The sequence below is a fragment of the Euphorbia lathyris genome, chromosome 10, assembly GCF_963576675.1.
Source record: "Euphorbia lathyris chromosome 10, ddEupLath1.1, whole genome shotgun sequence".
Taxonomy (NCBI): Eukaryota; Viridiplantae; Streptophyta; class Magnoliopsida; order Malpighiales; family Euphorbiaceae; genus Euphorbia; species Euphorbia lathyris.
In genome coordinates this window covers 31,234,454-31,262,187 of record NC_088919.1, presented here as the reverse complement: position 1 = coordinate 31,262,187, position 27,734 = coordinate 31,234,454, and the positions used below count along the sequence as shown (strand labels likewise).

The window sequence follows — 27,734 nt, the reverse complement described above, 5'->3', positions numbered from 1 at the left end:
ATCAAAAGAGATATGTATACTACTAACTCATAAAATATGATCCATGTTACATCAAATGATTTATAGGCTAATGCAGATTCAAATATGTGCAGTGCACCGAGAAACTTGCATGCCAAATGCTGATGAAAATATGGAATCAAAACCTCTATTTTCAACCACATTTTTCTCCCTTCCCTATATAGTCAACTTTCTTCCCAAGTACCAAGTAAAGCCCTGAACACAAAAATTAAGGCTCAACATACATTGCTACAAAACAAGGTCAAAATTGATGTACATTTACATCCCAATTCTAGATTCTAATCAGACCTCCAACAAAAAAAAAAATTACTATTTCAATGGCCTGTGATTGAATCAAAACTCATGTTAACCTCAGTAAGCTTCATTTGACTCCGGTACCTTCTAGAGATTTCGCCAGTGATCTTCTAACAGTACAGTGACAATTGCACTCTGTGTGATTGCAAGTTGAAACTGGAAACCAGAGATGGAAGGAGGATTGATCACAATCAAGCCAGAGTAGTCTCCACATATTCCATTGCTTTTTGCTTCACTGACTCTATTTTTTCTTCATCACCAAGAGACTTCTCATACTCGAGATATTTCTTGAATAGGAACTGCATAGGCCGATAATGAATGTATAAGAACATAGTGACAGCAAAAACAAGAACATCATGCGTAGGAATGGAACATACTTTCATCTTTTTAGGTGGGAGGCTCAGACTAATGGCCCTCTCAAAGAGAGCACGGGTAACATCTGCATCTCCTAGTTTGATCTCCTGTTATCCTCAGAATAAGTAATAGAGCCAAATAAGATTTATTTCAAAGGTACACATAGTTGAATAACCAACCAAAGTAGATGATCTTACTTGATCGATATACACACTCCATAAATCTGTTCTTTTCGGGTACTCGCGCAAAATTCCTTCAAACATGGACCTCCCTCTATCAGGAACCCCACATTTGAATTCAAGGATGGCTGTCTGTGAGATGAATTTGATGTGTTTATGGCGGGGAAGGCTTAACAGAGCACGCTGAATAACAGCCTGAATACCTTCTTGCTCTTGCTTCAAAAGTCTATGTACCCGCCTCAGCCATATCTGGAATTTCAAGGAAAGCTTTGGTCAAATGATCTGCCAGACAATCCTCAATGGAGGAAACACTTACAAATAAAACCACATGTTACCTTGCATGAAGTTCTGAACTTTTTGACCATTCTGTCAAGAAGTTCATCAGCCAATTTATGCTGCTCGGTCCTTTCATACATTCCCAAAAGTGCTAGATGGACCTTTTTGGGATCACAATACTGTAGTGCTCTTTGAAAAACTTTTTTAACATCTTCCTAAAAAAATAACTAATATAATTATGTTTTTTTATTAATATCAGTGAATAACTTAAGGTAGTTTACGCACCTCTGGAGGATTTCCATGTTCATTTTCCAAATTGAAGTAGGCTAGCCAAATGTTAAGCTTCTCATGTTCTTCCCGGACATTTATTGTTCTCAAAGCCCTTCATAAGTAAAAGAAACAAATATTGGAAGTTAATTATCAATCCAGGACAAATGAAAAAATTGAAGCCTCCCATAATGCATGCATTCCGTAATGACCTGATATTCTGATCGAACAACAATTTTCAGGACTGTTACAGAGCTTTAAAAAAAATAAGATTAAAAAAAAATAAAGGTGCAGAGGAGGAAGAAGGCCAGCACTTTGCATACCGTTCAGCAATTGAGCGAGCTTTCTCAATGTCAGCCAACTTAAGCAAGAAATCCAAGTAGTTTATCCAAATAAAACTGTTATTAGGAGAGCTGCGGATCAGTTTCTCAAAATCATCAGCAGTACTTGGTTTATCGTTTTCCAGCACTCTGTCTTCAGCAGCACTAATTTCTTTCTCCCTGCAGGGATAGTTTTCAGGATCAGAATTACCAAGTCAAGATGGAAAAAGAAGAGAAGTCTAAAATATATCCAGACTAAATAACTCATCACATAAAGAAACAACCAAGCCTTAATCCATTAGATGGAGTCAGCTGTACGGGTTCCTCCTTTTCGTCCATCTCTGCCTAAATAACCCATCTCATAAGAGAACTTTAGACTTGTAACTATGAGATTAGAAAAAAAAAATGACCTTTCTTCCTTTGCTTTCTTCTTTGCCCATCTATTGTTCTTCTCCTCATCAATATGCTCTTGATTTTGATCAACTACGTCATCTGTGTCAGACTGCTCCACATCATCAAGGGTGACATCAAGTGGAGGAACTGAAGCCCTTGATTCTGCTTGTATGAAAACTGAAGGTTCTTCATTTTCAAGTTCGAAGTCCATGATTTCTACACCATGTGAACTGCTATCAAGTGGCTTATTACCACCATCATCATCAGTACCACCATCTTCATTAATGGCCAGACTAGTCTCTTTTTCTGAAGGGAGAATTCCAACATAATTCCCATTTTCCAACTCTTTCATTCCAAGAGATATTCTATGTCTTTCTTCGTCCACCTATGAAACGGCATTGATGAATCAGTGAAAATACTCAGCACATGCCAAAAATTTCTGATAAGAAATACAGGTCAAATTTCATTCCACATATAGCATACAATTGCCCTTTTATTTTACCTACCCAACCACCCCCCACCCCACAACCCAACAAAATTATCAGATTGTTACAACCAATCTAAACAGAGTGATATAATCTGCTGATGATGGAGAACCAGACCATATATATTGAATGTGGTGTTCAAGATCTTGAAAACCACTACCTTCAAAATTCTTGCAGTGACCTTCTCCCCTGCTCTATATTTAGCTTGAATGTTGTCCACGTGATCATCTGAAAGCTCTGACACATGGCATAATCCAACCTAGGCCATGATTGAAAGAGCACAAAAAGTCAGAATGCATAAAGGGCATTGTTTAGATTAAAAGGCATACAGAAAAAAAAAAATCTAAGCCTGTCCGATTTATACAGAACTCAAGCAAGATATCTCAACTGGGGGCACATAAATGCTGGATAAATTCAGAAAACTATTGTCGAGTTGTTTATTCCATTGGGAAATTTCAAGATAAAGTAGACAGCCCAGGATATCATTCACAATTGCCACGATGAGGCTAAAACTCCATTTAAAACCCATTTACTTATTCAATATATATACAACTTTTTTAAAATAACTTATTCCTTACCGAGTTTGTGTGATCAATTGCAATAAAAAGACCATATGGTTCCACCCGTTTAATCCTGCCAGAAATTATATCTCCAACATGCAGATGACTCAAATCAATAGGTCCAGATTTTGCAGCACTGCATGCACTCGATTTTTTCAAAGTGACTTCTACTCGCTTAGATAAAGGTTCCACTGAAACTACTCTGAAATTAAGTTATTTTGGCACATTAGTTAACAAATTATCACCCACGGGATGGGAATATGTGTGAAATACACCTACCTGCCTATTACAAGTTTGCCGGTGGGAAATTCCTTTTCAGGATTTTCAATAAATTCATCAGATAAGTGTGAGATGAGAATTCTGGCATCAATCTTCCTCGAAAGCAAAATGAAGCAACCTTTTGGTGTCACATTCTTGACATAACCCTGTCAGGCAGGGAAAAGAAAAAAAAACGAAAGATGATAAGCAACAAACATTTGATTAATGGATGCTACAGAACAATAAAAGAATTAACTGAAATTAGCACAACAAGCCTCAGACAAGAATATCAACCCAAGGTATAAAACACTTCTTCTAGAATCACAATATATTACTATTACATAACATTTTAAATTATACCTAATTACAATAAAAGACGAATTTAGAATGAAGAAATGCACATACAGAACATTCCCCCAATATAGCCACCCACCATGGCAGACCAGTTTTTCCGTGAAACTTTTCATGGAATTGTTGCTCAATCAACATCTTGCACATTCTCAGGGAATCTTTCTTTAATGACACAATTGGTATGAACACTTCTAAAAATGTATCAATGAAAGCCTACACTAAAATATTATTTGTTGTACTGATTCAAGGACTCCCAATTTAACCTATTGATAATTGATTAAACTAGGAAGATATCAATATTCTAGACGTGCAAGTGAAAGCGTCCTCATTCCGAGAAGGTAATGTCTTCTTTTTAACTATAAACCATATCAAATGCAGAAAAGTGACTTTTCAACATGATGTACATTTAGTCTCTAAAGAGATTTTCCTTAAAGCAAATATATGATCATACAAAGAATGTAGAATTTAAAAAGATATATTTTATTCCATCCCTACATGTTCCTGAATTGCATTCAATTACTGCACTAATTGACCTCATCTATTAACTGATAGTGTTGCTGAGAAATCAGATAATTTTTGGCTCACATGAGAATGCATTAAAATATAAGTGCTTCCACACTAAAGGTCTGGAGAACAAAATAATGTTTTATACCTGTACAACTGTATTAGGATGCAGATCCTCAACCTTTTCAACACGCTGGCTAGGAGCATCCCTACAAATCACAAGGGAATATTCAGTAAACACAATGCTATAATTAGAAGAAAATGACCAAACCTGGGGAATCCCATGAAAGAGAAGTAAAACAGTAACATATATATACATATAAACGTTCTCTTGTCAAAAGTTTGCATTTCTTTTTCTTTTTCCACCAAACTTTTTTACTTGTATAAAAAACAGAAGTCCTTGCATAATTCATTGAAGCTTGCAAGATTTGGGTTCAGAAATTCTTATTTATGTCTATTCAAGCACAGATAAGCGCCCTCTAAGCAGAGATGCCACATGCCTCATGGACAAACTTGAGACAAGTAACATGAAATTTTAAGAGAATAAAATATGATAATAAGAAAAGCTTTAAGACGTACACATTCTCTGAGAGTTCCGTCGAATTCCGACTAAGCATGCCATCTAATGAGGAACGTAATGAGAGATCCACGTGAATAGTTCCCTGGACAGAACTGCTAATCTCAATTACCTTGCATTGGACAAACTGCCCTTCACGATAACAAGATAATGGATCAGACACCCATGAGTCCTGAAGTTCAGTAAAGTGAACTCTACCATGTAAATGTGGGCCAATTTGCACAACTAATCCACCAACACCAGGAAGTATTTTGGAAATTCTTCCACCCACGACTTCTCCTTCATGAATATGGCTAGAACCAAAATCATGTGGAACATTCTCTAGAGCCTCATTCATATTCTTGCCCTTGCCATCAAAATGTTTACCAGACACTACGCAAAATGGATGCAGACCCAAACGCAACAATTTTTTCTCCTTGTTATAACTTAAAGCATTTCCATTAACAGCCTTTCCCACAAAAAAGCGTTTCTGGAATTCTTGAAGTTCATTGGGCTGATTTCCACTATCGAGAATAAAAAGTTGTGCTTTTACATTTCGAGATACTGTTATCCAGGCCCAATCACTATCCACTTTATACACATAACCCGAAACATGTTGTCCAAGTGAAAATTCATGATTCTCGGAAACAAGCTTATCCCCTAATTCACAAAAATCTGCAATGTAATCGGATTCAATTAAGACATCATAGCCGCAAATCAAGTAAGCATCCTTTTGTAAGCATTTATTTATATACGTGCAGACAATTACAACATTGGATCTGGACCAGTTCATGATCACGCATATTTTCTTATTAAACTTCAGCTGGTTTAGTAAAGTTAACAGAAAACATGTGAGAAAAAAGAGGGCAAAGGGGGGGTTCATATTAAACGAAAGGTTGCTGCTAATTAAGCAATAGAAATGGAAAAGTCATGTAGGAAAATCTAATCTCACAATACTAGAATGAGCAAGTGCAGAAGTTTAAACAAATTATGAACCAAATAGACAGCCTTATGGTATTTCAAAAGCTCTACTATGGAAAAAAAAAAAAAAAAGGATTCTGTAACAACTCATTTTTGTGTTAGGTTCTGTTCCTGTTAGACATATGGTTATTAGTGACATTACTTTCCTAGTTATCTGTTTCTTACACCAATATGAATGTTCACTTATAGAAATTCTCACATACGACTACAGCATGAATAGGCAAGATCTATGACTTGTAAAATATTACAGGAGAAATTACGATAGGCATTTCAAATCCACATGAAAATATAATAGACAGATTTATAGAACAAGTTAGAATGGTTATTTATGAGTTCCTTTTACTGTGGTACCCAGCAAGATACTGTATATAATACCACAAACCTTAATAAAGTGAAATAGACTTTAGAACACTAACAAATCTTAATAGCAGATGATCAAAAACACAAAACCATAACTGTTATGAATTATGTTGAGCAAAATGAAATGATCTCAACATCAAGTTACATGAAAGACATAAACCAAAGTTCCATTTAGTCTTCTTGGCAGTTACATTTCAACCCATGGAACACATTTATACACTACCTTAGCCTAGGGACAATCTCAAAAGACAACACAAATAAATAAAAAATTTGCCATATTTTACCTACCTGTAATCATTTTTGGTTTAACAGACAGCTCCCAGAGCTTGTTTTTATCTGATTTACTAGCTTTAGCAACTATCCTTGCAGTGACAGTTTGGCCGATTCTAAATCCTTTGAATGGGTTCTCTACACAATCATCATTCACCTATCACATGAGATGAATAAGAAAATTGTGCACAACTCAGAACAATGAGAAATATTTTAAAGAGGAGCATTTGAAAGTTGCTCACATAAAAGCAACATTAATATCTACTTAATTTGAGCATTCACCTCGGTTATAGAAATCCTCCCCCGGAAACCAATACCAAATTTCAACCTCATTTCAAGAGACTTCTTTTCAGTAATCTGGAAAATAACATTATGATAGCACACACATAATTTTCAGCCAAAGAAGAGAAGAAGAAAGCAATTATAAAATATTAATAAAAGATATTTAAATCTTAGTCAGTGCTAGCTGTCACAATCATTTTACAAATATGTCAAGAAAACATCAGTAGATAATAGATATCAAAGATAATACCTCTGCCTGAACCAGGGATCCAACATCATAGCTGGATTTCTTTTTTGCCTTCTTTGAACTCGATGTCTCAGTTATCTCGCTGATTGATTTGAGAAGCAAAAGCAGCTTCCCTGCATTTGAAGGACTAGGGATTTCCATCACAGTTGCAATTACACTGCACCAAGCAAAATACTATAAGCTGGACTACCAAATGTAATGCAAGAAAAGTAAATAAAACACCAACTAAACCTAAACTAGTAGCAAAAGAAATCTTACAAAAATGTATGATTAGCAGTCTATTTAGCAGTGAAGAAGGGAGAGGGAATGACAAATTTGAAGGGAGAGTAAATAAATTTACAATCCACTAGTTGGTTCGAGGGTGAAAGAAAATGGAAAGAAAACAGAAAAAAAAAATGTGCACCAATTTATTTGAGGTAAAGGGAAAAGATTCCTTTCCCCTCCATTCTCCTCCCCTTGAAACATAATGTTAACTGCCAATCAGCAACTAATTCAAATAAAACTGAAGATGGAATTCCCATGCATACTATTAAAAAGAAAAGTACACCAATTAAGGTTGGCTTGAGTGGTTCAGGGGAACAAGCGCTTAAGCTAGAGATCTCGAGTTCGAGTCCTAGTGTATGCAGTAAACTTCAATAGGAAGAGGATCGACCTAAAGGTTGTTTGACGAACCTCGAACTGATTAATCACATAAAACTACCAAAAAACAATTAAAAAAGAGGAGTACAAAGACTAACATGCCCAATGCCCATACAATAAAGAAGAGATGTATGTACATAATATGTACTGTCTGTGAAAAGTAATAATCAACCTTTGTCCGTTCAAAAAATGTTTTTGAGGAAGCTTCTGTGTGTTGTAGTCTGATACGGATGCATATCCTATAGCATAGTCGTGCTCAGGAATTGACAAAATCTGTTTTGCAGGGAAATCATGAGTATGAAGAAATGTGCATGTCCTTTGAAGTATTCTATAATCAGGAAAAAGAAAATCTTGCCAAATAGTTCTCTTTCACAATCTCCACGACAGCATTTACTGTTTGATGCAACTCCAACTTTTTAGACAATTCTCTTTTGCGTTTCTGGAATAAAAAAAACAAAATCATTTATGAAGTTAATGCACATGCCATAATACAGGAAAGGCTTGAAAGTATTTCACACGAACACTGTATTATAAAAAGGGTACAACAAGAAATTGTTTTATCTACTTTCTAGGAAGTTCAACCTTCTGAGCATGGTTCCAATAATACAACCAGGGTCATAACATCGACTCCTAAACAATGTTTATTACTCTTTTCTAAACTTCTCATTGTCTATCATCTAATTACGGTTTACAAAGCACATACCAAAAAAAAAAGGACAAAGTATCAATGCTTTACCTTCTTGTGAGTAAGACTGTTTGATCTTTCCTCACTGGATTTATCAATAAACTGAGGTTTCAAAGACAACTCCACAAAACGATCACTCTTGAGAACATCAAGAACTGCAGCTCGAACAGTTGATCCTGTTTCTACCACTATTTGGCCTACTGTTGCAGTTACAAGTTTAGCAATTGAAAAAATTACTCTATAAACTATCAAATAATAATAAGGATAAGAACAATAATCAAAACTTACACTGATAGTGTGCAATAAAACCAACAACACCATTATATTTATCGAAGGTAACAACAATTCCAACATCCTTAGATTCCTTAACTTTTGCCTCGATCACACTGCCAATTTTAAAACCTTCAAGCCATTTCATGTCAGGACTTATTGAATCTGAAACTTGTAGAATCTGGAGAAAAGTGAAAGATGATCAGAAATAACATGCAGAATGATACATTTTAGCTGAAGATGAAAATATTAACAGAATTGCAACTGAGAAGATAACATTGACCCTTTTAAATTTTAAAAACAATATTATGTGATCCAAAAAAAAAGCAAGCACAGCATACAACTTCTTACCTTATCCTCCAGACGAAAATACGATTCAAGAAAGGATGCATCTGTTGAAAAACATGATGATTGCTTCATTGACACTGTTATTCTATTTGTTTCACTGTTTACCTAAAAAATGAAATTAATGGAATGATCACTGGACATCCTTGAAATCATAATTTTGGAAATTAAAGTCTTAGCTAGCCCACTAACATCAATTATATTGCTCCTAACGGATTGTCCAATGTAAAAGGCCTCTGCAAGCTGAGCTTTCTGGTCATCCATTGTCTGCAAAAATTAAAATAGATAAAGTTGTACAAAAATGTAATTTTCCTTCATTCTACTGTTTCATCAAGTTCTCAACTATCAGAAGTGGTTCTGCGGCGCAGCAGCCTTTTAATATATGTTGAGCATATATTTGTTCTTACACAACAAATATATGTTCGGTGTTCACAAACGGACTGCTTTATTGTGCATTTGCACTACAAAAAATTTGGTACATACTACCGGAACTCAAACCTATTACGAGGGCCCTCACCTACAAGGTGAAACTTCCATGTAGAATGATTCTTTCAAATATGGTCCTAAAATTTGCACACCCTTTAACAAAATTTCAGAAACTACTATTAACATAAAAATAAACAGAACTTACCTTCCTTCTAGGGGAGAAACCGGTCAAACGCCCGAGAAATCGAACAAAGCAGCCTGTTTCAATTATGTTACAGATGTAACCCTGGTCCAAAAAAGCAAATTGATATTCATAAGTAAAACACACAATCTCAGGGTTAAATGCACCAGTTGGTCCCTGAACTTACATGGTTTTCTCAAAATGGTCGCTCACTTCAATTTGTCTCAATAAAGTCACTCAACTTTGAGTTTTGTCTCAATTAGGTCACTCCAGCAATTTCAATGGTTAAAAGGCATCAGAATGATGCCATGGCTGACACAACAGCATGAGTCAACTCAGATTTCTGACCGAAATGACACGAGGCAGCCAGGTGTCGGTTATTTTTATGAAAAAAAATTCAGTTTTGTTTTTTTTCATAAAATTAACCAACATGTGGATTCCATGTGTCGTTTTGGTCAGAGATCTGAATTGACTTATGCTGATGTGTCACCCATGTCATCGTTTCAAATTCAGTCCCTTTTAATCACTGAAACAGCAGGAGTGACCTAATTGAGGCAAAACTCAAAGTTGAGTAGTTTTATTGAGACAAATGAAGTTGAGAGCCATTTTGAGATAACCATGTAAGTTCAGTGATCAATGGTGCATTTAACCCCACAATTTCATTGACTGCTATTGCATCTATTGTTAACAAAATATAGCAAATCCAATTGCAATAATAGTAAATACATGTTAAGAGTAGTAATATAACTTTATTAACATAAGTAGGAAGACCATGGTACTCACATGGACAACTGACTGAATGTTAAGAGTAGTAATATAACTTTATTAACATAAGTAGGAAGACCATGGTACTCACATGGACAACTGACTGAGGACAAATCTGGCTGAATTCCGAGGGAATCTGACAAGCCGAGTTGATCAGAGAGTATTTTGCAGACAGAACCAAACTTTTGCTACCAATATCTACATCAGTATGTACAAAAGATTAACAATTTATCATATAAGACACAACAAGACAAAATATCAGAAAATAACAGAGCAAAGTACAGCAAATGTCTAAGATGCTATGATTCCCCCAAAACACCAAAACAGCAGCATGGTGCTTGCTCGCATGGAGTGCCATAAATTTCAAGGCCACATGTTTGGTAATTTTGGCAGAGGATTATCTTGTCCATATTTGGCGTAGATAAGACGTAGGATTAGGTGACGAGGGTTGCAAATAATATTATGCTAAATATTTTATAACATTGAAATAAATACAACTATTTGCAAAACTATCAGAAAAAAATAACTAATATTATCCATGATTACGAATGATCAAGATCGCTCAGTAAAATAATTAAGCTTACACTTGACCTTGAGCTCAACTTCTTTTATTTAGAAAATGACCTCAAGCAAGCATTTTGACCAACCAAAGTTGGACATAGATAACAGCTTGGCTAACGTATAGCCGCGCTCTATAGAAATAGTTTATTACTAAAGGGTAAACACACGCTTCAATCCCCTACACAGCTACACTGCTTAATGGAATGTAATATTCCCCCCTCAACAAAAATGAACCCGACAAGGGAAGAGACTGCAGGAAAGAAGATTTTAGATTCTCCTATGTGTATCAGAAGTTAAAAGACAAGGGCGGCCAGGTGCACTACGCGTCCCCGCTAAGCGAGGGTCCGGGGAGGGGTCCCACCACAAGGGTGTACTGGGGGCAAGCCTTCCCCTACCATTTTTTTTTGGCAGGCCGCTCCTAAGACTCGAACCCATGACCTCTCGGTCACATGACAACAACGTTTACCGTTGCGCCAAAGCTCGCCCTCCTAGAAGTTAAAAGACAAAAAAAAAAGAGCTCCCGCTCGAGGCATAGTTGTTGGCTGTGAAAATGCATAGCACAGTGTGAGATCTAGAATTCTGACCAGAGAATAATCAGAAATGAGGTAGAAGAATGAGATAAGAAGGAGAGAGAATAGAGAGAAAGAATAGAATTAGAAAGAGAGTGATTTCATTAATCATTTGCATGAGTAGTCAGTACAGAAATATTCTCTTTATATAGAGAATAAGACAAAAGAATTGGTTACACAGCTGTACTATAAGAGTACCATAAGACAGCTGGCTAATAACAATTCCTAACAGACTATATAACTCTCAGAGCTATTTAGGGAATTCAAAAACAGAAGCAACAAAATACAAATAAGATATTAATTAACTGATGCAATTCGACCACTAACATAATTGGTAAATAGCTGAACTAGTCCTTCTTCTTTCTTCGGACATATGTGACACACAGCTAAGAGAACAACTTTATCTCACAGTGGTGACAGTCATAATCTATGAGCATGAGGCCTTTTTTTCTGTTCTGATTAGTCATGGGAATAGAAGATGCATTTATAGTACAGCCCTACGATTCTAAATTATTTTAAAAGGAAAAAAAAAAATGGGAACATAATAACATCCTTCACAATACAATGCAAAAATACCTAACACCAAGAGTTGATCAAACTCGTATCCCGGCTTTAAGACCGACTGCAGCTTATCAGCTTGTTCTGCATAATATAAAATTAAGATTGGCAACTGAGAAAAACTTGCAATAATAGGAGGCACTACTCACAAAGCAAAGATCAGTACCCTTGTAATCAGCCAAATGTTCAGTTGATATTGTGCCCCTCATACAACCTTTAGAGTTGACATATACTACTACAGCATGGGGCATTACTTTCTCGACAACTCCTGCAACAACACTGCCCAACTTCACAGTTTCTTCTTCAGAAACCCTGTCATGGCAAATTGATATAATTGCAATAAAAATAATTACCAACAGTCATGAATTAATCAAATAGCCAATACCATGAGAAATATTGATCATAATCTTATTTCCATTTTAATAGATAGTTTAGTTTGAGTAGAACTTGGATAGCAGCATATATTAGATAAGTCATTAACAGAATCATTTTCAGAACCATGAACTTCCAGCTCAGAACTACCCCCATCCGAGGTTTACAGTCACTCAAGTGTATGCAGGGTTTGAGAAAAGATTGAAGATTCAAGCATCTAGTTGAGACAACCATGGCAAATCACAATCTCATAAAATAATATATTGAGAATGCCTAATTATGTTCTGTAGATGTTTACACAGAGAACTGAGTAGAAGAATAAAAGCAACAATAAAATAAATAAAACAAACAAACCTTGTGGGCTTCATTGTGAAACTAAGGTTGATGCGGCGCGAAGCAGGAATAGAACTCACTACTCTGCATTTGATAACTTGTCCAACTTTATACCCTGCACTTGCATCAATTCCTGGCTCTAATCCAAGCTCAGATCTGGTTTAAAATGAGAAAAAATTCAGATCCAATGATGCAACTCAAAACGGGAATCTAAATAGACCAAGAAAATGAATTCAATAGATTCAAGGGAAATAACATCAGTGCAAGAAAGAGATCGATATGCAAACAAGTAGATAATAATTGTGACTATAGAATAAATGCATCAATCCCACCAGCTTCCCACCCACAACAAAGATCAGCATTGATGAGTGTTAGCAAGTAATTTAAAAATTAGTATCCTTCAGTATGAACCTGTATATAGCTTTCAACCTGATCAGGTACCGTAACATTAATACCTCTGATCAAAGTAATTATGATTACAAATTACACAATATCACAACATGAAATATATAAATATGGTCTGCTTGAAATACAATAACATGGTGTTGTTAAAAGTGCTAGATGCCTTTGAGGCAACAAGACCTCAAACTGCCCAATGCACTAAGCTTTGGTCCAAATAGAATGAGCCTAAACAAAACAAACCACTTGAGCTACCACTTAAGTAAAATGGGTAAAAACATAAAGAAAACGACATCAATTTTTTATGACATAGACTTAGTCATACAACATATGATGATCGTCATATTCAAGTCTCAAGATCGAAAAAAGAGCAAAAGATATAAAATGCACAAAGCTAAATAATAATAAGGGTAAATAATTTATTAGTCACTATATTTTTACTTACACATATTTAGTCCTAGTATTTTAATAATGCATTGTTTAGTCCTTAACTTTTGTTCTACTCAACAGTTTAGTCCCTCAAATATTTGAATTATTAAACAGTTTAATTCCCTCTACAAGGGACTAAATTGTTGAATAGAATAAAAGTTAAGGACTAAACAGTGTATTAGTAAAATATGAGGACTAAACATTTAGATAAAAATGTAGAGACCAATAAATCATTTACCCTAATAATAATAATGATGATGATAATTCTACATTCTCAATCCAAGAAATAAGAATTGAACTTGTACATTTGATCTTCTCCAAGTTTACTCAATCAATCTTCTTCTTTTGCTCTTATAAAGCCAGTTGTGTTTTCCCTATTCCTTGTATTTTCTGTTTTTTATGAAGCTGCAGTTTTCTTGCCAAAGTCTGCTGTCTTCCTTCTTAATGAAAGAGGCAAGGCGACTATTTCTTCCCCAATTAAAGTTATGCAAGCTGACTCTTCTTATCCCCCCACTTTCTCGTCTCTTGTAAACCAAATCAATATGTATGACGCCATTACATTAAATCATATATTTCCTTTTCTAGGTCCTTCCAAGTTCCAATAACTAATCTTTCCTACTTTCAAATAGCAATGAAAATCTATTGAAAAAAAAATCAGAAAATTTGCAAAAGCACGTCTTCTCCAAGCCCATCACCTGCACTGAGGCACCTAACTGAAGGTGCCTCACCCAGAGAGGTCTGAGGTGAGAGTGCCCCAACTCCCATCTCTTGGGTTAGGCGAGCACCTTGGCTCTTTTGACATCATTTCAGTACAATTTAAAAGTTACAGTATACTTGGATGAATTTAGACTTATATGGGTTTACATGACAACAACGCGATGTGCCAAAACCTAATACTCAATGAAATACCAAAACCAAATAGCCTTGTTCTCCTCTAAGGAAAGGAGAAAGAAAACCCTCTGAACCAGCCTATCTCCATGCAATCTTCTGGCACATGTCTTCATTTTACCTAACTTCTGATGTCAATATGATGCTTATTTCTTCCAATTTCTAAAAGTTACAGCATTCTTTTACATAAAAACAAGTGTACACTACATGAAAGTAATTTTTAGAGACAACAATGAACTATAAGTTATATTTTTCTCAATAAATTGGATAATAAAAAATAAAAAATTAAAATAAAATTTCCTATATACACTATGAACACATTTTTTAAGAGTATTATCATGTCTAGTTATTATTTCATTTACCTAGAAAAATTAATTATGAAATAAGGTCTTCTATAATTAGTAATTTTTATAAGTATAATTTAGCCTACATAATATAAATTCACGTCCCCTTCCAGCTACCAAGACAAAACTCCAACATTAGCATCTGGGAAAGGCTACTCGGTATTACAAGAGCAATCAGCACACTCAAATAGCTAAAAACCAAAAACTGCATTTTTACCGCTATGTTAATTCTAATACTCGTTATAAAAAAAAAGAATCTAATACTCGAGGAAATGCCAACACCAACTAGTCTTGCTATCCTCTAAAGAGAGAAAACCCTCTGAACCAGCCTATCTCCATGCAATCTTTTGGCATGTCTTAATTTTACCTAAGTTACAATGTCAATATGATGATGCTTACTGGTTCATAATTCCAATTTCTAACAGTTACAGCATTCTTTACATGAAAACAAGTGTACAGTACTCCCTAGAAGAAAAACGTACAAGAGGTAATGTTTAGAGACAATAAACAACCGTCAAGGATTTTTTTTTTTCTAAACATATGTTAGTAAATCGTAAAATTTAAAAATAAAATGAAACTTTTTATATCAATATATGCACAAATTTTTAAGAGCATTATCATGTCTACTTATTATTTGCAATATTTTAATGCTTAATTAAATAATTTTATTTATCTTGAAAGATTAATGGGCGGCCCGGTGCACTACGCGTCCCCGCTTAAGCGAGGGTCCGGGGAGTGGTCCCACCACAAGGATGTACTAGGGCAAGCCTTCCCTTGCCAATTTTTTGGGAAGAGGCCGCTCCTAAGACTCAAACCCATGACCTCTCAGTCACACGACAACAACGTTTACCGTTGCGCCAAGGCTCGCCCTCTTATCTTGAAAGATTAATCCAAAAAAAAAATGTTTTACAATTAACAATTTTGTAAGTATAGCCTAGATACAATATAAATTCACATCAAAAGAAAAAACTACAAAATTAGCATCTTGGAGTAGCTACTCAGGGTATTAGAAGAGCTATCAGCACACTCAAATAGCTAAAACAAACATTCGTCATTTTAACGCCACATTAATTCTATCCAATTGAATATTATACAAACAATATATTAAACCATGTAAAATTCTAAGGAGAATTTCAAGACATGTACAAAATATGATGTCCACGACTGTTGTCCCATGTGAAACACAGGTAGAGGACTAGTTCATACAAACCATGATGAGAAAAACTGGCAATTAGCAGTAACATAATCATCTGAGCACATTTCTTGAGACTAACCTGGGAGCAAACCCTTGGACACCATTATAGAAATGGACAAAACATCCATGCTTTTCAATTTTTGTTATCCAACCATGTGTGATTAACCCATCTGATGCATCAACATATGAACTTAAAATTGGAAGTTTGGATTTGACCTGTTTAAAAAATAAGTAATAAAGATAAGGAAATTAAATAATGAAATACAACAAACGAGTGCATACTTTTACTCATTTTTTTAAAATGTCAACTATCTTTACTAGACTTGGATTCAAATCAATAAAAAGAATCACACACTAATAATAAGTGATACTTGCTTAAGATGAATAGAATGTAGTAAGAAATAATAATCTCCTGATACACATCAAGAATTATAAACTAGAGTCGTTCACATATATTGAAGACAAGCAGGTAAAAAATCAAACACAATATGAAATTGAGACATGATTGAATATTCCACGACATAGAAAGGTGATAGTAAACCTCAATAAAATATAACGTACATCAGAACAGTATCCAAACAATAATAATGGCAGGGGCTGCGGTGAGTTTTATTGTGATTAACTTTAGTCTTCCAAAAAAAAAAATACTACTTTCAGTTATCAAAATTACATGTCTAGATGATGACATATATCAAGAAAGAAAGAACATACAAGAGTTTTCTTGTGCGTCACAGTTATCATCTTTTTCTTGCAACCAAGCACACGGAACAACAGCTCAGCTCCAACCTGGATCACAATATAGGCAAGGTTCAAAACCTTTCTATTATACAGAAAATGTACACCTCAAAATGAAAATGATTTCAGGAAGTAACCTTGAATTTTTTTCTAGGCTTTGCAATTTCAAATTCGGACATATGGCTTAGAGGACACAAAGCCTTCAACTGACCAGGAAATTGCACTGTAGCACCAAAACTCTTAACAGCTAAGATTTTCGCCCTTACCACCATCCCTGGTTTGACATCTGAGTGGGTGAATACAGTGCCTTCAAAGGCACTTGCCTGCGCGATGAAAAAAAACACAAAGAACCAACCAAATGAAAACACAGCATAAGGTTGGATCACCAAAGGCCATTTGAGCTCTGAACACCTAACATAATGCATAGAAGTTATAAGAACATAGAAGTACACCACTGACAGAGAGGAAAAATTATCTGAGAATACAGTTTACTTCAAACAATAGATGCACCAGCAAAGAAGTATATTCAAATAGGATCAATAGAAAGTATTTAATGAACAACAGCTTGTAAGTACACAAACAGATAAAGAATCCATCTAGCATATAAGAAAGTGAATTAATTGAGCGGGCTTAAACAAAGAATTATAGGTGAAGATATACAATGTCCTTAAAATTGGAGATGAGGGGCATCTCAAACCGAAAAGGCAGAATGAACTAAGGTATAGTAAAAATGCATACGCTTTGTTAAGCACTGTGATTAGTCATGTCCTTAGTTATTCATCTAGCCAATATCTTGACATTAATTGTTATGATGATTTAATAATGTGTGTTTCATTATTATGTCCCATTATATTGTTATATGCTAAATGTTATTACTGTCCCATAATATTGTCAAATGTCAACTTAGGCACTCTGATAAATGGTTTGATGCTTTAAGGACGGTATGTATGCTAGATTGCCACTATTTGATTATTACATACCTATTTAAAAGATTGAAGAAAAAAATTAGTAATGATTAAGAAGTTAGTTGTTCCCTTTTGGTTTTCAAAAATTATATGGCATTTGTACTAGTTATTGATGGATTGGCTGAAAATTCATGTTCTCTTCAGTAACTTCTACTCAAATTTTTAATGCAGTTACATAATCCTATAATTGTTATTTTTTTCCAGACACTTTTTTCAAAATTTCTTGGAAACCAATTCAACCTCCATCCCAGTTCTAAAATTCTCAGTATATGAGTAAACATGAAAGTCACACTGGATTAGAAAAAGAGAAGAAAACAGAAATAACATATTCAATAACACCCACTGGAAAAGAAAACAACAATTTATCATATGGATATGTATTTCATTTATCATCTTATAAGGTCATTCTCATATATAAGGAGTTTGGTTGGTCAATAACTTAGAGATAGTGGAAAAATATTAGAAAGCTCAATGAGGCCATAAAAAATAGTTTTACAAATAAGGCATGCACTATTTAATATTGTGATAAGCACAAAATCAAGACAAATAATGGACAATGTTGAAGCAATCTAACACCAGCAAATATATACAAGTATCTCAAAAATAAGACAACAAAAGGAACAAAATCAAGGGCTGTATAAGCAATTGGACAAAGCCTAAATGGTACAACTGCCAAAGGTAGGTGGCATACCAGTGTTCAAGCCCCAATTCTAGCATTATACTATCTTCAAAATAAATGGACAAATCAAGTTTACTTGAAAATGGGAGTACCCCTTACCTATTTTTATATGTTAAGAAACACAAAAACAAGACAACAAAATTTCAACCTCTTCAAGGCAAAACGGGAATGAACTTCACCTCTATGCTGGCATAGATCTCATCACTAGTTAAGACATGATTATCTTTTGAAATTCACATGTCATGGTCCCCACCCACCCTTCCCTCCCCTTCCAGCTTACTTTAACGACTTTTTACAATGACAACAGATGAAGGATCAGAACTGAGCTCTCCATAGGAAAACAATCAAAGATGATAGGAGACAGAAAATTAACCAGAATACAACCTTATGATCATAATCAATCAATTTATTGTTTTCTGCTGACAAAGATGCTCATTTTTACTCAGAATATTAGGTATACCAGTTTAATCAAAGAGCAGTTTGCTGTTTGCATTATAGAAGTACTTTTCGCAAAAAAATAAAAATAAAATAACCTTCAAAAGCCCAGTAGCAAGCCCTTCCAAATGCCTGTAACCAAGAATTCGAACACGAACTTTACTTCCCTCCTTAAACTTTTTCTCAAGCTTATGGACTTCATTTTCAGCCACATCAGATATCTGTAGTTGACAAGATATTTATTAATGAACAATAAGTTCCAATCAACTTCAATGGTCTAAACATTTTAATAAACAAAGAAGAGAAAAGAAACATACGCTAACATAAGCTGGAGTTGATACTGGATCAGAAGGAATCTCAAGCAGAAGACCCATGCCTTTATCTACCCTGACCACTTTTGCACTGTCATAAATATCCCCAATATTCACATGCTGCATTTCAAATCAAATATCAGTTCCAAGAAGAACCTGAAGGAAAATTAATAAGCAAAGCTTGAGATGAGATGATATCTCAAACATATGCAGAGTCTCAAGAAGCAATATTCATCAAAGAAAAAACTCAAGATTAAGCTAATGCCACAAACCAAAAGATCAGAAACAGGGTTTGGAGTTTAGTCAAGCCTGCAGAAAAGATTAGACAGACAGACAGACGAAAAGCAAGAACAGGGGCACGACAAAGCTCAACCATGAATGTACATTTCAGCCGGCACAGCATTAGGCAACACATATTGGTAACATTCCGGCCTACAATGAAATGAACAGTGTACTAAAAATCGGCACAGGCGGCCGCCTAGGCGGGGATTTTTAGAACACGGTAACGATTTCCTCAAGTCGGTTGGCATAAGTCGGTTTACCGATTTTTGGCCGCCTAGGCAGCTCCAGGTGGTCGTTTTCTAAAGATTAGCCCTTGAATTTTATGTCAATTTTTCAATTTTAAATAAATTATTAAATAACCAAAAACTAAAAGAAAATACCTAAAGCTATCAAATGTTATTTTTAAGGATATAAATGTTATTTTGTTGGGAGATTTTTATCTTTTATGGGCATTAATATAACAAATATTAAAATATATATGTTTTTCTATCTTAAATATTTTATATTTATATTATTATTTTTACATAGTAGAATTCATATTTTAATTGTATTTATATAATAAATTTATTTATGAAAAATTAAAAAAATATATATATAAAAATACAAATCCGACCAATCCTCGATTAATCCCCGACTAATCCCCAGGGCCATGTCCACCCGACTACAAACTTGGAAATGAAAGACAAATAAAAATGGCTTTCCCCATGTATGTATCTCTTTTTTTTAAGATTGGGACTGCAATAATTTAAAAGGTTTCACTTTAAAAACGTAAAGTGCATCAATAATTGTTGGGGAAGTCTCTAACTGCAAAAGGTCAGTTTTTAACGAATATAATAGATTTCCCATATATGTCTGACAGGCATACCATCGGAGGAGCATGATTGTGAACAAGATGTTGATTGAGAGTCAAGCCAACAGCTCTAGTTGAGGGATCAATAAATAAAATCCTTGCAGTAACCTGAACCAAAATAGTAGAGTTGTATCTTAGTAATATCAACAAACACATTGGTGGAAAAAACTCAACATGTTACTGGAAAAACAATATTAGCAAATATTGAGCATGACAAAGAAAGATACACAGCAATAAATAGTCCTATTGTTAAATTAAAGAGGGTCAAAAGAAGGTGTCAAGATTAATTAATGGGTGAAAGTTACAACACCTTATCATTGTTGCTATAACTATCTTTCCAGTTTGAAGCGGAGAATTTATTTTGTAAATGAAACATATCAACCTGTCAACAGATTTAAAAATAAATACAATATATATCTAGATCAATGTAAAAGAATAAATGAAATCAAAAGCCACCTATATATAACTAGTTTTAAGTTCTATAATCCATTTTCCATTAGCTGATGTGGTAAGATTGCAACAAACTTACAGTCCCAGCATAAAATGTAAGGAATGATAACATAATCCCATTTTCAAGGGTTGACTGTACACGGGCGTTAACCATCATGCCTGGAACAAGAAGATCCATTGATATTCCCTTAAGATCCTTCATCTGATAAGAGATTGATAATTAAATGTTAGAAAAACAGAAAAAACAGGAGAACCTGAAATAATGGAAAAACTACACATACCACAAATTTAGAAACTTCATCAGAGTTAGAACTTAAATGAACCATATTCACATCAATTCGTTTAACAATCCCTTGCACCAGTTGTCCAATTTTTAGTTCCGCAAAGCTGCTGTCTACAACCATCAAAGGACACTTGCTATAAGTATTATATAGATTTCAAAGCATGATATCACATGTGTGTGTGCCGTGCACATGGTGATTCTATAAAAAGAATAGACCAATATCCTGCTATCTAAAGGATATTACATAGACTTAATATCCGAGATTGACAGAGCGCCAAATTGTTACTTCAAGCAAGTGCTGCTTCAGGGGCTAAGAGCCCCTCAACAAACATTGAAAGCAGTATATAATGAAAGCAGAAACTCTATCAAACCAAATTAATCTGTTCTGTTAGAATTAACATCCATACAGCAAAACATTGTTACTTGGACTCTGGGAATGGGCGTCTAATAAAAGTAAATATCTGTGCATGTCGGGGTGAAACTCAAATACCTTACTCTTATATACCCAAAAAACATACGTTTACCCATGTCAAGTAGAGAAATGAAGAAACTATACCACAGGAAACAATATCAGATTTCCAGAACTTTCATAAGAGATAATAGATTGAAAACTGATGAACAGAGAAGTGCTTCTAGATGCAACTCATTGCAAACGGAAACTCAATAACTAACTTGTCAAAGCCAGATTTCATTGACTTTGCCCAATAGGCAAGAGTATGAATCTCAATCATGTTAAAATAAAACAGAATAAATAGACTTTAAAGAGACATCTTAACAAGGGACCAGCAGGAAAGGGGACTTTGACAGATAGGGAAATCAAGCAACAAAAAATATGTTAAATGCGGCATTTTATTTTTTATGCAACTCTGTAATAGCAAAGAGAGGTGATTCTGAAGAGAGAGAGAAACAAAGGTTGTAAAAGCTGACTTCTATTTAACCATGAAATAGCCATCAATGGAATTCAAAGACAAACCAACACACGTAAGACCAAGATAGGAATGTTACACAAGATACTCAGACCAAGAATGGATATAAAAGGCGACTTTTGATATGACAATATAATAGCTAAAACAAAATGTATACTTGATGGTACAGATAACATAATAATGGTTAATTGGGTAAATTCTCTTCTTATCTACAAAAGATACATGCGACACCTTTTAGAGTGGAGTCTCAAAAGGTCCTGAATGGTTATTATGGCCAAGAAAAATGGGTTCTCTACAGAAAACAACTCGTCCTGAGCCTAAGTACAACTTGTTAACCATTTTCAAAGATGTGAAATCAATATACCATCTACGCATCGGTTTTCTCTAATGATTTTTCACACTAGTCTCAAAATGAGATCATGAGAAACAATAAATAGCAGTTTCCAAGTCCTTAAAACAAAACCTTCTATTCATTCTCCGTGACAAGTTCTTAAAGACAAACTCAAAACAGAACCAAATAAAGTAAACAGTTCTATAAGGTTCAGTTCAGAGAACAATTCAGCAACCTAAGCTAAAATTTGGGATGCCCTCAAAATTTAATTATCTCAACCTACAGATAATTACTCTAGTTCTTGATGCATAATTGTCATTGACAACATCTTAACATTCCATTTTAAGTGCTCAACTTATACTCTAGCATTTAGGTATGCATTGCTGATGGGGAATTTTTTTTCCCTTTGACATAAAACAGAAGATTAAAGCTAAGATGCACCAAAATGGCAGTAATAAATCATATATAAAATCAAACTCGGCTTACAAGAGCATGTAGGACAAAAAATTCAAGTTACCAAGCCATCTATATAGGAATATGGAAATGAGGATTGTATCCCTGTTCTTTCTTCCATAACTCAAAAGAAGAACATAAGTGAGAGGGATCAACAGTAGATGGTTGGCTAGCATATAAACAAGAAACCTGGAGGGACAACCCTTCCTTGTCTAATCTACAAGGAATGCACATCTCTAACAACCACAAATATACAAGTCAACACTCTCAAATAGCTACAGGAAAGAAGACTAAAACAGAAACCAAGGTCAACTAACTAGAATATTAGTCGTGAAAACATGATAAGATACTAAAAAAACAAGTCACACCATCAAGTCACTAAGAAGGAAGATAGTTACCATTAGGGCTGTTCTTTGGCAGAAAACCCTTCAAAGAAGGCAATCCAAAATGGAGCATGTAGCCGTGATCTTCAATGCTTTTCACATATGCAGTGAGGACCTGTAACCATGAAGATTGGCTGGAGATAAGTAGAAACAGAAGAAAAGAAAACGGAAGAACTCTACTTATAAGAACCTATCACCCCTCATACCTCTAGCAGTTATACCTTGTATATGCTACTCACAAATTGGGATAATAGCCAAATTTAGCCCTAATGTTTCAAGGGAAGTACAGATTTAGCCCTAACGTACAGAATGTCATAAATTTAACCTTAAAGTTTTCAAGCAAGATCAATTTTAGCCCTACGTTACAGAAAATTTGCAAAGATTGGTTTGAGTGTTATTTAACGGTCACATCAGACCTTCCAAACAAGTTTGTCAATAAACTGAAGCAATTTCGTGCACTTTGTGTTGTGTATTTGTAACAATATTAGTAACACTGTAAATATTTTAGACCTTTGACAAAAAAAAAAGTGTTTAACTTATATGTTACGGACTTAGTTGTTAGCATTTTAAGAGGTTTTTTGTAATTGTGTTAATAACACACTAAATATCATAGACATAATTGATGTTAGGAAGGTCTGGAATGACAGTTAAATAACAGTCAAACTAGCCTTTTCAAAATTTCGATAGGCTAAAATTGATCTTGATTGTAAAAGTTGGTGTTAAATTTGCACCATTTTGTAGGTTAGGGCTAACCCTTAAAATGTTCAAATTTGGCCTTTATCCCCTTACAAATTCATATACCCACAAATAAGTTGGAAAAAAAAAATGGTCTATCAATATCTGTTCAAGGTGGTAAGAACCATCATTCAACATGCCCACTTTACAATAGCATGTCCTCTCAGATAACTCAACCATAGCATTCATCATCCAATATGAGATTAAGATAATGAAACTAAAAGTTCTTCCATATTTTCATCATACCATCCCTTCTTGAATGGAACTTAACAAATCCTTTTGCAATAATGAAAGACGCAAAGAAAGCCAGATTTTTCTTTTTCTATTATCTTTCTTGTCATCATCCAACTGCAAGACAATGCAAGAAACTAACTGCCCGACATCAAATATGCTTCCAAGGTTAACTTCGACGCCCTGAAAGGAGGAATATGACAAAACGATGAAGAAATGATGGACTTAAAATGATAAAAAAAAATAAAAAAAAAAATCAAAGAAAAGTTGAGATAATATATACCTCAACATCATGACCTAAAACAGGATCAAGGGCATCAATGGAGCGTACTAGTCCACGTAAGCCCCCAGGAAGACTAATGACAAGGTCCTTCTCGTTTACTTCTGCAACAACTCCCCATAGCTTCATTCCAGCAGAAATATTCTACATAAGCAGCCAATGAGTTTTTGACAATTAATTAACTTCAATATTGCAACTGGACTACTTGAGAGATAAATTGCTCAACAATGAAATCAGAGAGAGAAAAGATATGAGAAATTCTACATATATCTGGAACTTATGTTGTTGAGAAGAATTGATACAGCTGAAACAAATAGAAGTATAATTCCAATAATCAAGACCTAGTTACGGATACACCTCAAATACATAAAAGAGAGCCGCCCACCAAACAGCCACAAGAACATTTAGAGAGAACTTAACAAGATAAATACTCAGCTCTATGAATGACATAAAACTTATTACTGAACTTCCAACCACAAAACAAAACAATACAAAAGTAAATAAAAATCCTAAACCTACAAAGATCTTTGTAAATGGCATCACAACCTGTCCACACCAAACTTGGTAATCCAGGGTGAAGTTGTTCCGAGACAGTTAGCATTTACCTAGCATCAAATCTAACTTTCAGCATTTTATCCCCCAATTTAAAAGCCCATCAGACACTTGTAAAAGTTAGTGGCTAAGGTGCTCCAGCGGTCCTGGAGCCTAGGTGCAACAAAATAGTCTAATACTAAATCATATCTAATTATTCTTAATCTTAATCATAAATTTTAGCATGAAATAAATTCCAAATTAACTACTGACTCTTACATAATCATGATTCATGATAATAAATTCTAAATCTAAAGACTAAAATTCAACCAAATTCTAAGCTAATGAACTAATAGAATAGTCTAATAACTAAAGTATCCGTAGTCCATATTCATCAATCATCAAACTTGTGATATATCTTGCATTCAAAGCTTCGTTCCTCTTTTGTTTATTTCTTTTTATCCTAATTAAATTTCAATCCTAGATGATATAGATACGGAAGGCTTGAGATTAAAATAACCCTTTGATTTTATCCATATCAATTTTTTCTATTAGCATACAGCATTCACTTGATATTAACCCTTAAATACTAATGAGCTCCATTTAAGTTGATGAGAACATAAAACTAGACAATAATTCCAATATTTACCAAATTGAAAATTCGAAACCACCAAAATTAAGTGATGATATGAGATTATACTTCAAAACCTATATAGACAAACAAAGGGAAACAAGAAAAAATGTAAATAAACAAAAGTCGCAAAGAGAAGAGAGTAAAGGGGTGGAAGATGTATAGAGAAAGCAGGCAAGATTGAACTCAAGTCAGTACCTTTGACGTGATCTTATTTGCAAATCTAGGAAGTTTTCCGGTTAAGCGGTCACCAAAAAGAGAACCAAAATCATCGGCTTCAGAATGACTTTTAGTTTGCAATTTCTTTCCCTTCTTTTTCTTCATCAAAACCATCTCCGGAGCCTCAAATCCTGCATCAACTTCTGCACGAATTTCCTCACGTTCTCTGTGGCTCAGTGAGCTTCCTCCACCTGAATCAAAATAGTGAAGATTACTTACGTGGACATTTTTATGTGATTCAATGAATGCATATAAATTGCAAAGCTTCGTCTTTTTTTCTTCGCACATCAGGAAAGGACAAGATTTTTGGCTATCTATTGAATATAAGTCTTCAATTCAACTTAAACAAATGTAGTTATGCACCTTTTGCGGGGGTTTTTTTTTCTACAACGAAGTCCGCTATTTACTAACAACATTCAAAGATTAATTCTGTATTAACTTAGTTTCTCAAAAGTCAAGCAGAAAAATAGCAACATCAGAATTGAGAAAACCTCTGGGAAAATCGGGGGCGTCATCCTCAATCTGCAGAACCATGGCTTGAGTTGCCGTAGCTTTGTCAACACACTTCTTCTTCTGAGTTTTAAACGGCTTCTTCGATGCTTTATTGAACTTCTGGCCATCTTTGGACTTCCCACCCTGAGATTTCATCTTAGAAGGAGCTGCCATTTCCCACTAAGCTAATAAACTCAAAACCCTAGGGAAGTTTTCCTTCTCTTTCAGATCAGTACACCACAAGTTAGCTCAAGGCAATGAGGGGTTTCGAAGGGTTTTAGGAAGAGAGAGTTCCCGTATTACTACTCACTAGCCCTAATACTGGCAGTACCTACGGCCTTTTTATACATAATAATTACCCATAAATACTGAACCGAAAGAAAAAGAAAAAAAAAAAAAAAAAAAAAACACTTTTTATACCAATTTATGGGTAAATTACATACTGAACTTTACCCATTTTCATATTGTGGCTACTGAATTTCATTTTTTCCCGATATGGCCATTAAACTTTACAGTTTATAACATCGATGGCAACTGTTGACCATCAATTGTAACCTTTGACTTACACCTTTAACCTGTTATCTCTCTCCTTCCTTATTTCTCAAATACTTTATACCAGTTTTACCCTTTTCTCATTCTTCTCCATCTTCATAGATCATTTCTCTCTCTACAAACTACATCTCTCTAATTATCCTTTCTCTCTCCAACACCATTTTTAATTTCTGCTAATACTAGTAACTGATTAACATTTTTAATTTCTAATTATAAACTACTGATCATGATCCTGGACACTCATTAATTTGTTTTTTTTAAACAAAAAGGGTTATTAAGATGCAACAAGAGTTGCAGCCTTAGATGGGCAGCGATATCTCCCGCAAAGAACAGATAATGATATAAAGAATTATTGGAATAGGCTTCAAATACTCAAAAAGTTTGAATCCTCAGCTTCATCTACTTTGGATCCTCACTTTATGTCAAAAAGCTTCAATTCTTCTTCTTCTTCATTAAAAAACCTAGATTTGAGTCACAACTCCTCTTCCTCATCTTCCACGGCAGCTCCGGTGGCGACGCATGCATCAAGCACGGAAAACATTTCGCGGCTTCTCCAAGGGTGGATGAGATCGTCTCCTCCAAAGGAAAACAAGGATGGAAATTCAGTGGCTGCCAAAGCTGAGGAAGAAGATTGTGGCCACTGTGGCGGGGATTTGATTTCTCATGAAGAGTTGGAGTCGATTTTATGTTTGAGAACTTGAGTAATGTTGCCTAGGGTAAAACTAATTTAAAAGATAGTGAAAATGAAGAGAAAAAGCTGAAATCGGAAAGCAATAATCCATGAAGATGAAAGGATATTTTTTTTTTTTGAGAGAGAAATGATCCATTGAAGCTAGAGAAGAAGGAGCAAAGGGTAAAATTGGTATAAAATCTTTGAGGAAGTAGGAATGAGAGAGATAACAGGTTAAAATAGTGAGTCAAAGGTCATAATTGGTGGTCAACGGTGATAGTGGCTACCAGTGTTACAAAGTGTAAAGTTCAATGGTGGAAGAAATGAATGTGAAAATGGGTAAAGTTTAGTGGCCATGGCCCATGGCCACTGAACTTTACCCATTTTCACATTGTG

At 34.7% G+C, this 27,734-nt stretch overlaps 1 protein-coding gene across 1 annotated transcript; it reads right to left on the bottom strand.

The window, feature by feature from the left end:
* Positions 1–26,461, bottom strand: LOC136209234 (rRNA biogenesis protein RRP5). The gene is made up of 40 exons (XM_066000655.1): positions 26,116–26,461; positions 25,604–25,815; positions 24,247–24,387; positions 23,979–24,146; positions 23,013–23,112; positions 20,903–21,015; positions 20,701–20,823; positions 20,482–20,553; positions 20,187–20,279; positions 19,046–19,159; positions 18,827–18,949; positions 16,787–16,972; positions 16,626–16,700; positions 15,994–16,130; positions 12,681–12,815; positions 12,121–12,266; positions 11,973–12,038; positions 10,358–10,464; positions 9,526–9,606; positions 9,087–9,161; positions 8,901–9,002; positions 8,568–8,730; positions 8,331–8,479; positions 7,950–8,033; positions 7,767–7,867; positions 6,959–7,112; positions 6,709–6,783; positions 6,445–6,583; positions 4,839–5,490; positions 4,408–4,468; positions 3,426–3,571; positions 3,165–3,348; positions 2,747–2,845; positions 2,119–2,486; positions 1,712–1,888; positions 1,407–1,503; positions 1,181–1,336; positions 864–1,094; positions 690–773; positions 1–611 (listed from the first exon to the last, which is right to left on the bottom strand). The coding sequence occupies exons 1-40, from the start codon at positions 26,288–26,290 to the stop codon at positions 504–506; spliced, it is 5,772 nt and encodes a 1,923-aa protein (XP_065856727.1). The 5' UTR covers positions 26,291–26,461; the 3' UTR covers positions 1–503.
* Between the last annotated feature and the right edge of the window lie 1,273 nt (positions 26,462–27,734).

Coding starts and splice junctions, on each gene's coding strand:
- LOC136209234 (XM_066000655.1), bottom strand. CDS start 26,290: ATGGCAGCTCCTTCTAAGATGAAATCTCAGGGTGGGAAGTCCAAAGAT. Junction 8,480..8,567: donor TTTTATTGCACACTATCAGT/GTAAGTTTTGAT, acceptor TAACTGCAACAG/TAGGCCAAATAGTGGTAGAA. Junction 1,889..2,118: donor AAGAAAGCAAAGGAAGAAAG/GTCATTTTTTTT, acceptor CTATCCCTGCAG/GGAGAAAGAAATTAGTGCTG.